The sequence below is a fragment of the Cheilinus undulatus genome, linkage group 3 (assembly GCF_018320785.1).
Source record: "Cheilinus undulatus linkage group 3, ASM1832078v1, whole genome shotgun sequence".
NCBI lineage: Eukaryota > Metazoa > Chordata > Actinopteri > Labriformes > Labridae > Cheilinus > Cheilinus undulatus.
Window position 1 is genome coordinate 36,251,425 of NC_054867.1, and position 13,710 is coordinate 36,265,134.

General features: G+C 41.1%; 1 protein-coding gene across 1 annotated transcript in view; it reads right to left on the reverse strand.

Moving 5' to 3' along the window:
* Nucleotides 1-12,181, reverse strand: part of syn2b (synapsin IIb) — a 142,876-nt gene extending 130,695 nt beyond the window's left edge. Inside the window, exon 1 of the mRNA XM_041782706.1 lies at nt 11,273-12,181. Within this exon, the coding sequence (XP_041638640.1) occupies nt 11,273-11,709 (437 nt within the window). The 5' untranslated portion in view covers nt 11,710-12,181. The remainder of the gene's footprint in view (nt 1-11,272) is intronic.
* Nucleotides 12,182-13,710: the final 1,529 nt, after the last annotated feature.

A 13,710-nucleotide genomic window follows, 5' to 3' on the forward strand; every position in this document is an offset into this window, starting at 1 on the left:
GTTTTCTGGGCTGTTATCAAAACTGTTTTGTTTTTTTTTTTGTTATTGAGACCAAAAACATAGTTGGAACTGATATGCATTTAGAGTAAAATAAGCCATCAGTTTCAGTTTTGTAAAGTTAGATTTACAAAATATAATAGGATGCAAACTGGTCATTCAAAACCAGACTAACAGCCTCCAAACTTAGAAGTAAACCTTATGTATTGCATGTGCCATTGTCAGCAAAGGAAAATGATAAAAAAGCAAATATTGAGCAGACTGGACAAGAGAGAGCAGGAGAGGGAGTGGCAGAAAAACAGGTCACAGAAAGAGAAGTTACTGCTGCGTTCTGCTGAATTTGCGTGCCAGGTGCTTAGATGGGCATATTTACATTTTAGTCTAGTTTTAGTCATCTTGATGAAAATGAAACAAAGTTTTAGTCAGTTTTAGTCATCGATATCTATTTTTGTTAGTCTTAGTCTCGTTTATTCTCATGGAAAAAAGGTTGTCGATGAACAATTTTAGTCATAGTTCAGTGTTTCCCACAGGACCGGAATCTATTTATGGTGGACGGTCACCTGGGGGGCAAGAAGAAAAAAAAAAAAAAAAAAAAAAAAACCTCAGAGTTTGATTTGGATTTGAATATAAAAATGTCAATTTAATGTCAAATGTAAACGAACACCAAATAAACTTAACATAAATACATTTAGATAAAAAAAAATACAATAGTTTATTTAAAGAAATGAATACAAATAAATAAATAAGAAATTAGGTTGAACAAAAAAAGTAGGTAACTTAAATCAAAAGGAGTAACAATTCTGTTAAATTTTGTTCCTGCAGAGTTTAAACCCTTTCTCAAGACATTTTATTTAACAGGGCTTCATAAAAAAAAAAAAAAAAAAAAAAAAAAAAAAGGCCTAAAATTGATATCCCTATATCAATAAAATCAATAAAAAGTCAAATTTAACAGTTTTATTTTTAAAAGGACTTCACTCAATCTTTTACTAATAAATCAAAAATACATAAATCATGAAATACTTGTCATTTACAGTGTATGGAAAGTCCTGAAATGTTTTCTGTGTTGTTTACTATTGCTGACTATAAAATGATTATTTTCCTCATTAAGAGTGAAGCAAACCTAAAACTCACCAATGATGCGTGCAGTAAATGGCCAAAACCCTGCAGTCTAGTCCTCCTTTCAGGCTCACAGCTGTGATTGTATTAGTCAGTTATCTGTGCTAATGAACGCTGGACCAGTTTCTGACAAGTTCATGACATGAGAGCATCTTTAGACCTTATTCAAGAAAATGTCCTGTGTGACCACGGGGGGGAAAGCTTGTCTGGAGGCACGGTCTGCCACAAATAATTTAATGTATGGGAAACACTGTAGTTTTAGTCAATGAAATCAACACTGGTAGACACTTAGTGAGCACGACCTGAAAATGTTGCCGCACATTTATGAGCTGTTGTGACCTAATAGAACCTCAGTCACCACACCACCATGAAATGGACTTTCTGCCTATTTGAAAATAAAAGAACCATAATTAAAAAAGATAAACCAAGTTTTTGATATCAATTATAATACTTTCTTCAGCTATGATTATTATTATAAATTTGTACATTACTTTGGCAGTGTAACTGATGTTTTACATGCCATTAAAGCCAACTGAATTGAACTGACACTGTGGAGAGTGAAAGCAGAGCTGTGAGAAAAGCACACACTGCAGCAGTGCTAAAGTAACACACTTTTAGAAAAGTAGTGTAATAAAATTAATTTATCAGCAACATAAAACACAGATGCAATTAACTGGTAAAATGGCAAATATCAACCCTAACAACTAGCCAGGCTGATAATCAATCAATCCCTGATTGTTACAACGGCTTTGCTTCATTATTTACCATGGTACTGGTGGCATAGTTGAATGACGCACAGTGATGATGTTTATTTCTTGCATATCGGTGTACATAGTAGCGTGCGATTCAACAGTGTTTAGTGGGATGTCAATGTGATTCATGTCACACAGTGTAGCATGCCAGAAACTTATGAGACTGCACATTCTGTAGGAGAGTTCAAGCTGACTCCTATGGCTAATAAACTTATCAATACTACCTCATAAAGCCTCATTTAAAATGAACTATCCCTTCTAACATTTCCGTTAACCTTGTTTTCTTTCTACATCAGTGACATACCTACATTATTAACAGATGCCACTGTACAGTGGCGTATTATGAATCTCTGAGCAGTTAGACTTGTCACACGAATGGGGCGTGATTTATTCCATCAGTGCTTTTTAAAACCTCATTCTCAGTGCACCCTATTGATGGTTGTGGCTCCAAATCACTTCAACTATTATGGCATACGCCAGTCAGTTACAGTGGTTTAAAAGGGCAACAATATGGCTGGGAAAGGCAGCTACTTGTTAAATAAGACGTCATTTTGAACCCTAACCACTCAAAATCAATCTATATTGAAATGTCAAGTTTAACAGTTCAGATGATTCAATTTTATGAATGTGAGAAACCATTTCTAGATATTTATGCAACTCTGTTACGTGTTTCTAGCATATTGCATGAAAGCATGACTGTCAAAGAAAGCCATGCATTCAAGCGCCTCTTTCCTGCAGTGTCTCACATTCAGACATCGCCACATCATGACGGTGGCAGCCATCCAATCATATGCCTCCAAAACACTCACAGCAAGAGACGCAGGATTACCATAATGTAGAGCTGCCAGTCACTTTCAGTCAGGAGTGTGGTGAAGCCTCAGCACTCATGCATGTATCCACACATGAATAATGCACTGTTCAAGAGATAATCCTGTGCTGATTGTGTTGAGAACAAAACCCACTGCACTAAACATTGAATGCCATTCAGTCTGTTTTATGTACCTGCGTCTGCAGACATTATTTAATCAATGGAACATGGCAACAGTTTATGCCAGTTATTCAGATAGTGAAAGGTGGTAATGTGGTATTGAATCCTGTACTGAACCCATTTAAAGAGAGTGGGAGTTGGGCCAAAGTAGTTAATCCTGACTATGCATTTTGATGAATTTGCATTTCACTTTCTGCAGGAATCCTTGCATTAGACCCCTACAGTGGCAGAATCCAAATGAGTGTCTTATTGACGGATTTACTGAACTATTTTACCTTTATTACCAGGATGCAGGGTAGAGTCATTTTCCAAAATCAATCAGTGGTAATAATCAATGCAGCTTGGCAACAGTTAATGCCAACTGTTTAAATAAATTAAACTATATGATCTCCAAATCCTGTGCAGAGGCCAAGTGAAGAGAGTGGAAATTGTGCCAAAATGGGTAATCATCACACTGCGTTCAGCTTCATTTGCATTTTACTTCCTACATGCACTTAAAACCTTTTATCAGACACCTATAGTGACATAGTTCCAAATAGTGATATACCTATTTTATATAATTATATATAATTATCTGTTGAAGATGTATTAAGCTATCAAACATATCTAAAAGGGTGGTCAATTTCTATAAATCAAAAGGTCATAATAATTGATGGACCTTGGTAACACTTTAATCCAGTTGTTTTGATTAGTAGGACAGTAATGTGGCATTAAACCCATTTAAAGACAGTGGGGTTCATTCTGAAATGGGTTTCTGGGACAAAGCATGAAGCTTCATTTGCATTTCACTTTCTCCCTGCACCTAAAACCTCCTTCAGAAACCTAAAGCAGCACAATCCCAAAGAGGGACATATTGGTACGTCACTTTCACTCACGTCTTTCTTAGTATATCTGTTTGTCAAAGATTTACTGAACTATCAGATCGTTCTGTGCAACCACCACGACGCACAGCACAGTCAATTTCCAAAATCAGTTGGAACAATGATTATTGTAACTTGGCGACAGTTTATGCCAACTGTTTAAACAAAGAAAGACTGATGTGGCATTAAAGTCCTGTGCAGAGCTCGTTTACAGAGCATCGACTTTTCTTGCCAAAGTGGGTAATCGTGACAATGCATTTGGCTTCATTTGCATTTCACTTTGTGTGGGCATTTAAATCCCAGTATTAGACACCAACAAACACAATCCAAAAATATGACATATTGTTTACTACCTTCACCAACGAAAGCCAATCTGTAAGTCACTTACTGAAGTATCAAATATATTTTGGCTGTTACAAAGACAGTAAAGTCAATTTCTATGAATGAGTAAGTTGTAATAATTAATGGACCTTGGCAATAGTTTATGTCAGTGGTTCTCAGGGTATCAGGAACCACCTAAGATGTTGTGACCCAACTTTTAAAAAATTTTCAACCACTTAAATTTATCTAGTGAAAAATGTTTGGACCTGGAAAGAAGCGCCATAACTGAGCAAAGGGGCAAGACAAACAACCATGTCTAATAAGCACATCATTACAGGACATGCATGCATGCATGTTATTTTACTCCATTTTCCCAAGAAAACATGGAAATTTGGCATTTTCTTAGGGAATTTCAAGGTTATCTTGGGAAAACCAGCTTTTTTTATCTGACAAAAATGAGATAAATATGTAAACTTGTGATTATTTCTCTGTTTTAACAATGCTTCTTAGAAATAAATCTTGGAGAGCCTACTTATTCCCCTTTTAAATGGTGCCACATTTGTAACTAGAAAAGCACTCAGAGAGCGTGGACCTCCGCCATCAGCCCTATCTCTCCAATAGTGAAGAATCTTTTATAAAAATTCCTGGATCCGTCCCCATGTGTCCCCCACCATGGCATTCGCTGACTACTTCCTCCCCACTAGGGTGGAAACACGGTGAGGAAAAGCATTGGCTTCGCTATGGGTGGACCGTCATGACAGAAGCATTGCCTGCTGGTGCCAACAGATTGCACTGACAGTCTCACCTATGGTCTCACTGGTTGACTGGAAGTCATGGCAGAGGGTGAATATTCCTCTATTCCTCCCAGCATTGTGAGTATTCTCAGTAAAAAATGGGCTGTCTTTCTCTCTGTTACGCTCCGACTCGTCTCCTCCACCAGGCGTGCGTCTTTCAAACTCTATAAACTCCAAAACTTTAAATAGAAACACACCCAAAATGCTGCTGGGATTGAAGTTACTCATGTCCGCCATCTCCTGGTGTAAAGTGGTAACGTGCAGACCTCTACCATTAGCCCTATCTCCCTATAGTACAGAATCCTTAAAAAAATTCCTGAATCCAGGCGGTGATCCGGATCACTCCCAAAATCTAACCAGTTCTTCCTTAGGCCATTTCTGACATTTCCTGAAAATTTCATGAAAATCCTTCCACAACTTTTTGAGTTATGTTGCTAAAAAACAAATGAACAAATTAACCTGATCACATAACCTCCTTGGCGGAGGTAATGATCATGCATTTGTTGGATGAGTAGCAGGGCTGAGTGTGTGGGTTGCACTTATGAAATATTTGCCAAATCTTCTCTGCCAATGCGGAGCAAGGTTCATCAGAGACTACCTCCAGAATTTAGGAGCGGAGAGGATGGACTGACCCGCCAGCAATCCTGACCTCAACCCCATCGAACACTTGTGGCAACAGCCTGGGCATACCAGAGTGAGGAACACAACCACACTGGCTGACAAATGCTGCACAGCAGTGTGTGACCAGGCTGGTGTCCAGCATGAGGAAGAGGTGCCAGGCTGTTATGGCTGAGTATAGTTCTTCCACACACTATTGAGACTCCTGTTTGTTAAAAGAATAAACTGCTAAATTGACAATATGTCTTGTTTCTTCACACTTTGATCATCCAATCCACCAAATAACACCGACCAAGAGTCAATGGTAGAATAGGATGTTTGGCATTGGCAGAGAAGATTTGGCAATTTTTTCATGGTTGCAACCCACATACTCAGCTCTGCTGCTCATCCCACATATGCATGTTCCTTACAAATGTGGCACCATTTAAAAAGGGAATGAAGAGGCTTTTTCAGAAAGGTATAAAATTTATTGCCAAGAAGCGTTGTTACGACAAAGAAATAATTCACCAAACACAATTCCTAACTTTTGTGCAAAGTTTAGTTTGGGAAATCCTGAAATTTACTCATCATTGTAGAAAAACCTTTAAAAATATATTCCATTTACTGCATGTTCACTTCAGGCTTCCATACAAAGACTTTTTTGCCACATTTTTTCTGGCACACTTATGCGACTCACTGGAAAGAGCTTGTATCCCACTTTTTGGTCACGACCCACCAGTTGAGAATCACTAGTTTCTGTCAATTGTTTGAACAAAGAAAAATTATATTGTGGCATTATTACCATTGCAGAACCTCTTTGAATAGAGTGGGATTGGTGCCAAAATGGGTTATAGTCACAATGCATGAAATTTAATCTGCATTTCAATTTCTACAGACACTGAAATCCAAGTATCAGCACCTACAATGACACAATCACAAAAAGAGGAATATTGGTATAATACTTTCACTGAAGAAAGATTCATCCTCGGATATCTACAGAATTATTGATATATTGCCAGCTACTAGATGTAGTGTAGGGTTGTTTTCCAAAATCAGTTGTTTAATTGATAAAGATGGTAATGTACCTTTAAAATCCATTACAGAACCCATTTAAAGAGAGTTGGATTTGTTCTGAAATGGGTTACGGTGACAATGCATTCAGCTTCATTTGCATTTCACTTTTACTTTCAGCAGGTACCTAAATCCCAGCATCAGACTCCCACTGGCACAATCCCAAAAAGGGGCTTACTGGTACACCATTTTCTCTAAGAATGGGTGGCAGTGATCAATGAAACTTGGCAACAGTTTGCATAAACTGTTTAAACAAAGAAAGGCGGTTTCATAGCAGTGAATGCTGAAGAAACTATCTAAAAAGAAAAGCCTTGGTGCCAACATGTGTAATGGTGACAATGCAGCTTCAGTTTCATTTCAATCCATCAGTTATTCAAAGAACTTCCAAACCTATCCTGGGTTTCCAAGATGCCGGGTAGTGTCAAAATCAATCAGTGTAAAAACTGTTGGATAATGGCTACCATTTATGCCAGTGATACAAATGAATAATAAAGAATGTAACAGGGTATTGGAATCAGGTGCAAAACGCAATTAAAGAGAAATAATGTGTGCCAAAATGGGTAATAGTGATATTCAGCTTCATTTGCATTTCCCTTTCTGCAGACGTTAAATTTCAGTATTAGCCGCCTACAGGGGCCCAGTCTCAAAAAAGGGACTTTACGTATGTATGTTTTTGTAACTTATTAATGTGTTAAAACGATTGATCCACAAATCTACTCAAGAAAAAATAAAAACTGATTGACTTAATTTTTACTCTAAGAGCTGAGTACTCAGGTACAGCAAGCATGTACGTAATAAAAATTAAATTATACCTTAAAATCAGATGACACCCAGAGACCAAACAACATAAACAGAACAATATTAAACAAAGAACCACATATAACAATAAAGAAGGTGGCTATATGACTTTGCTTAAGACTAACCAGGAATAAGACTGTTGCTGTCTCACATGGAGCGCCACAACTCCATCACTGCTTCTGTGTCTGTTCTTTGCCCAGCTGCTGTGTTGTAGTTGTCTGTCTATGACCAGGTGAGCTTACATCAAACATTTGTTTGAAGCTTTTACATTGTATTCATTGTATTTCATTTCCACATAAAAATTTGAGCAAGTTTCACCGTTTTTTAAATAATTACTTCTTCATTGTGTTTTACTTCCCTGGCTTAAATTGTGAAGCTCAACACTGCCCCTAAGACTGGTGGTGCTATTTCAATCCTTGGTTTGTATCAGTAGGTTCGAGAGATTACACAGAAACATGGAGGAAAAGAACACAGAGTACAGGCAAAAGTTATTCATGAATTTGCAGGGTTAGAGGTTTGGCTTAGTGGATACTTTGTAGATGTTTGCAAGGAGGCTTAAAGGCTTGGTTATGCTTTCCGCGTGGACAGCCACACGGACATGTACTGATGCAGCATCTTGACACCTAAAAGTCTGATGGGTTTATACCTAGTGGCCGGTTCCTCCTCGCTGCAAACCAATATTCTCCCAAAAGCTAGAGGACAGTGTCTTCAAAAATCATGCCTGTAGCAGTTTTAATGGAAGTTATAGATGATGAATCTTCGACTGTAAAAATTTTGGTGATGTCTGCAACCAGGTGAAAATTCTCTTCACAGAACCCCTGGGAAGGGGCGTGTCTGAAGATAAATGTTACCTTTGACACAAGGACACCCATGACTCTGCGTATGCGAAAACAGGCTTATGCTGCCTTAACTCTGCTTGGTTCAAGATTTACCGAAAATTTGACTGATTGCCGTCAATGGGCTTCATAACAATTTATCAGTATAGATGTAACAGTATTGTTAATATATGGTAGTATCACAGTGACAGAAGCGTCTCAATGCCATTGTGGCAATGTGACAAGTGGGACCTACAGTTACCATAGACCCTTGTGTACCCATGATTCTTTGGGCTACACTTGCTGGCTTGATCAAACGGCGTGAAAATGGCGGATGCAACAAGTGGCGAGGAAGAACCCAGTAACAAAGTTTTTGAGGTTGTGGAGGCTCCAGCGTCCTTTAAGCATTTTGGTTTCCTGGTGTCAAGAAAGGAGAAAAGACAACAGACAAACAAAGAAACAATATGCAGACAATTCTAGATGGCGGTGGCACACTTGATGGTGAATATGAGTAACAGGAGGGGCCACTTGGCAAATCATGACCCTGAAAAGATTTGCATTGCGAGGTGCAGAATCTGGCCAGACCAAAAGAATTAAAGTGTTCACAATCCCACTTCCCCACAACAATGGAGGGCTCAGCAGATCACAAGGTTAGTCAGTGAATATATCACCAAAGACCTACTTTTGTAGTGGTGGACAGCAAATGATTTAGGAGGTTAGTAAACACACTGGAGCCAAAGTGTAAGTTTGTATTTTTATGAACTAGAAAAGCACTCCGAGAGCACAGACCTCCGCCATCAGCCCTGTCACTCCAATAGTGAAGAATCCTTTAAAAAATTCCTGGATCCATCTCCATGTGCCCCCCACCACAGCATTCACTGACCAACCCCTCCCCACTGGGGTGGAAACACAGTGAGGCAAAGCATTGGCTTCACTATGGGTGAACTTTCATGGCAAAAGCACTGTCTGCCAGTGCCAACAGATGCACTGACAGTCTCACCTATGGTCTCACTGGATGACTGGAAGTCATGGCAGAGGGTGAATATTCCTCTATTCCTCCCAGCATTGTGAGTATTCTCGCTACAATTCCGCTGTCTTTCTCTCTGTTATGCTCCGACTCGTCTCCTCGACCGGGTGTGCATATTTCAAACTCTATAAACTCCAAAACTTTGAACAGTAACTCACCCAAAATGCTGCTGGGATTGAAGTTACTCATGTCCGCCATCTCCTGGTGTAAAGTGGTAACGGACAGACCTCTACCATTAGCCCTATCTCCCAATAGTACAGAATCCTTTAAAAAAATTCCTGGATCCAGACGGTGATCCAGATCACTCTCAAAATCTAATCAGTTTTTCCTTATGCTATTTCTGTCATTTCCTGAAAATTTCATCAAAATCTGTCCACAACTTTTTGAGTCATGTTGCTAACAAACGAACAAACGAACAAACCCACCCGATCACATAACCTCCTTGGCGGAGGTAATAATGCACACAAGGCATTTTTAGTCGTATTGTAACATTCAATGTGCAATTGTTTTTTAAAAATGCAATGGTACTATTTTGCAAGTCTTCATCTGTTGTTTGGGGTTTTTTGATACTGCAATAAATACCGTACCGTGGACTACTTACTGATGTTTTATTGTATAAGAAAATAATGAGTGACGCTACTGAAACTATGTTTTTTTTTTTGTACGATCCTGGAACTTGATGAGTTGTTGTCAGCTAACGTCTATTGACCTGCTTGTTCAAGAGTTTTTGACCATATCACACAATTTTTAAGGCTATAGACAGAGATTTCCAGTGGAACTCTAGATGTTTTAATGAACCACTTACTTGTCAGGCCACTTGTTAGCTTACATGTGCAATTTCAGTGTTAACCAGTCTTGGACACAGTCTCTACCAGGGGTGTTATTATTCAGTTTCTACACTATGCTTTTGACCATAGCACACGGTTTAATTTGAGGACACACAATAAAAGCCTCCTGACAACACTCCACACCATCCATTAAAGTGAAAAGGTCAAAATTGTCCCATCCGGCAGCTACTATTTCACGTCTCTCATCAACACAAGGGCGACAAGATGAAGCAGCATAGATAATGACACCGATGAATGGCTGTAAAATTCATCATCAGCATCCATTCAGAAAACCTTTATTGCCTGAAAATATGATCTGCAGGAGTAGAAAGCAGCGAGGTAATGGCAGCGTTATTACAGAGCCAAAGGCTGGTGTTTCACTTGTAGTAGGCAATGTTTTATTCAGGGCTACACGCTCCTTTATGACAGAGTATGATGCACGACAGGATAGCATGAGGATATCATCCTGTTAGCTAACTTCTGCTGTCAAGAGATGAAGGCACTTATTTCATAGCACTCCCAACACACACACCAATGCAAACATTAGCATAAATATGGACACCCATGGTGTCTGAATGGCTTACACAAAGATACAAACCCAAAGACAGGTGACAGTGCAGGGTGGAGGGATGTGTGAATCTGAAAACCCCAGAGAAAAGCTGGGCTGTCTGCTCAGATTAATGGAGCTGTTTCTATTTTAGGAGCAGCCTCAGAGAGCGGAAACAATGCATTTAACACAAACAGAAACCACAGAACAAGAAATAAGGGTAGATACTGATACCAGTATCATAAAATCCTCATCAGGGGATGGTTTTTACCTGGAGCACTACGTTTAAATGAGCCAGTTTCCGAGTTAGGGGCCAAACCACAAACCTCCTCTATGTCGACCTTGGAGATAAAGCCCTTCGCTTAATTTCAACCATGGCATGTGATTTTAACGAAAGATAATTCACAGTAAAAGCCATTTGGCAGCTGCCCAGGAAGGTGTCAGCCTAAGATTTTCCCCAATCAGAATAGCCAAGTACCAGGAAACTTCCTGAAACACTTCTGACAAGGATCCAGTCGTTGAAGCCTTAACATGCTTAGAATAACACTCATCAGACCACAGAAACTTTTTGGACCAAAACGCAAATCATGTTCCTTCTGGCTGACTCGAAACCAAACATTTCTTTACCAAATCTGCACAGTTTCCCAAAACCTTGGAAACAGTGTGCCTGTCAACAGAACCGCCAACTCCATCAACGTCCCAGCAGCCAGTTGGACAACACTCAGTCCATCAACATAAAACCACTTGCATCCCAAAACTTACCACTCATGCTGAGGCTCATCAATGACTAACAGGATCTTGAACTTTTTGGAGAGGGACGGGGAAGGAGCTGACTGCTCCACAAACCCGGCGGCGGATGCGGCCGTCTGTTTGACCACGTTGGTGATGGAGCTGAAGGAGCTGAAGAAGCCAGAAGACCCGCTGGAGGAAGAGGACTGGGCCTGTTGGGGCTGCTGAGCCTGCTGGCTCGGACGCCGCTCCTGAGTTGCAGGGGAGCTGGCAGGCGCCTGGGACGCTGCTGGAGCTACGGTCGGGGACTGGGCAGGGGCGGGAGCTGGGGCTTCACCTTGCTGGGAAGGGGAGGAGGCGGTAGGGGGAGGAGGAGCAGGAGGGTCGGGCCTCTGGAGGTCTGACATGTAGCCGTTGGGCAGGTTGGACATGAAGCTGCTGTCGGAAAGGCGGCGTCGGAGGAAGTTCATGATTGCGGTCAAAAAGGCTGGATGGTTAGCTGCTCTTTAAGTTGATCTCTTGGCTAAGAGGAGTAAAATCAGAGGCTCCCAGAGAAACCCACAGATCAAAGGTTAAATGAATGACAGAGAGCCAATCAGTAAGGGCTATTTGTTATGGAGCTCCTTCTCTGCAGGAGGAATGGAGAGCAGGGAGGAAGGAAAAGGATGGATGAAGCGATGGAGTCAGCTCTGGTCCAGTCTTCAAGAGACAGCTCACCAAAGCAAAGCAAAGCCAGCAAAAATCAGCGCGCGTGTATGTGGTAGTCCTCCTCCTGATCCTTACGCCTCCTCACGAATGCATGTGTGACGTGTGAGAGTGTGTGCCTGTGTGTGTGTGTGTGAGAGTGTGAGAGAGAGAGGTGTGGTTTGGTGTCGCCCCCTTCGGTAAGGTGCTGGTGCTCTCCTCCACCTCTACTCTGCCTTGCAGCTTCCTGAGCCTCCACAAGCTGAATGCACTGAAGGGATGCTGCTTGCTCTGCTTATCTCAACCTTTCACTCTCTCCCTCTCCTTCTGCCCTTTCCCTCCCGCTCACTCTCTCTCTTGCACGCTCGGCACGCTCACTGGCGGTCTCCCCCTCCCCCCTCCCTTGCCTCCTCCTCCTCCTCTCTCCTGTCATCATCCTCCTACATCACAGGCTACGTGTGTGTGTCGTGCTGCAGCCTTGTAGCGCTGCGTGCCGTGTGCAACCACTGGAAGGGGTTTCCTTTAAGCGTGCATAAGGTGGAGTTCACAGATGGGAACGCCATCTACTCTGCTCTGCAAGCCCCACCTCCTCTCCTGCCACCAATCTATCTTTATACTCTCCCTTTCAACCTGCTTTCCCTTCATCTCGTTTTGCTCCATCCCTGGATGACCAATGTGACATTGCTGATACATCTTATAGAGGATTTATCCAGCTGAACCAAAAAAATAACCCCCACTCTGAGAATGTGCTTGTGCCATCAAATTACAGTCAAAAGCATGTGGCCATGTGGAGTGCAGGGTTTAAAACAACACTGGCAGAGAAGCTGAGGTAGAGGGCAGAAGTAAAAAAAAAAAAAGAGAAGGACAGAGATTAATTCCTCTCTCCTGGTTTCCATCGACTGATTTAATCAGTGGAATGATTCCCTCCAGTGGAACGTGTTGCTCTTCAATAATGTGTCCTGTTCTGCAGTACCGAAAGCTACAAACGAAGGTAATGGTGGTGCTGACCAAGGGTAGCCAAGCTCGAAGAGATCCAATAATGGTGTCAGTGAAATGCACTTTTCATCATCATACCTTCTATGCGATTAGAGCTAGAGCAGCAAACAGAGAGAGGATTCTATCGATGAGCAAGGAATAGTTATTTCTCTTCCTTTCCCTGCCAAATGATCTGGAGATAAGGTGACTTTATGGAGCCCCAAGACTAACCAAACTCTGTGTTTATATGTGTTTCTCACATTACCAAGGCAGAATAGTTCCAAAGTCTAACTATAAACATGAAAATTTCTGCCCCTGGGGTTTGCTTGACCTACATGTATGCAACTAGGTATTAGTGTTGCACGGTATACGAAAATACTGATGCATTTAAGATTTTTTTTTTTTTTTTGTTCTACTTGTGGGTCAAATGTAGTGCTGGAGTAAGCAACTGTGACTAATAGTAGCCAGTCTGGACTTTGAGTCGTGTTACTCAACCCTGCTGAACCAAAAAGCCAAATTGTTGAAGAATAAATACCTTTGCAAGAGCCCCAATCTAAGTGGTGAGAGGTGGCAAAAATGGGTTAAAGTGACAATGAAAATAAGTTAAAGGTGGCAAAAATGGTCAAAAGGTAGCAAAAATGGGGCGTGCAAGTAGTCGAGTGGTAAGGCGCGCACCATGTACGCGGACTGCCGGGGTTCAAGTCCGGCCGTGGCACCATTTCCTGCATGTCTCTCCCCACTCTTTTCCCTGTTTCTGAGTCTATCCACTGCCCTCCTCTATCTAATAAAGGCCTAAACATAAATCTTTAAAA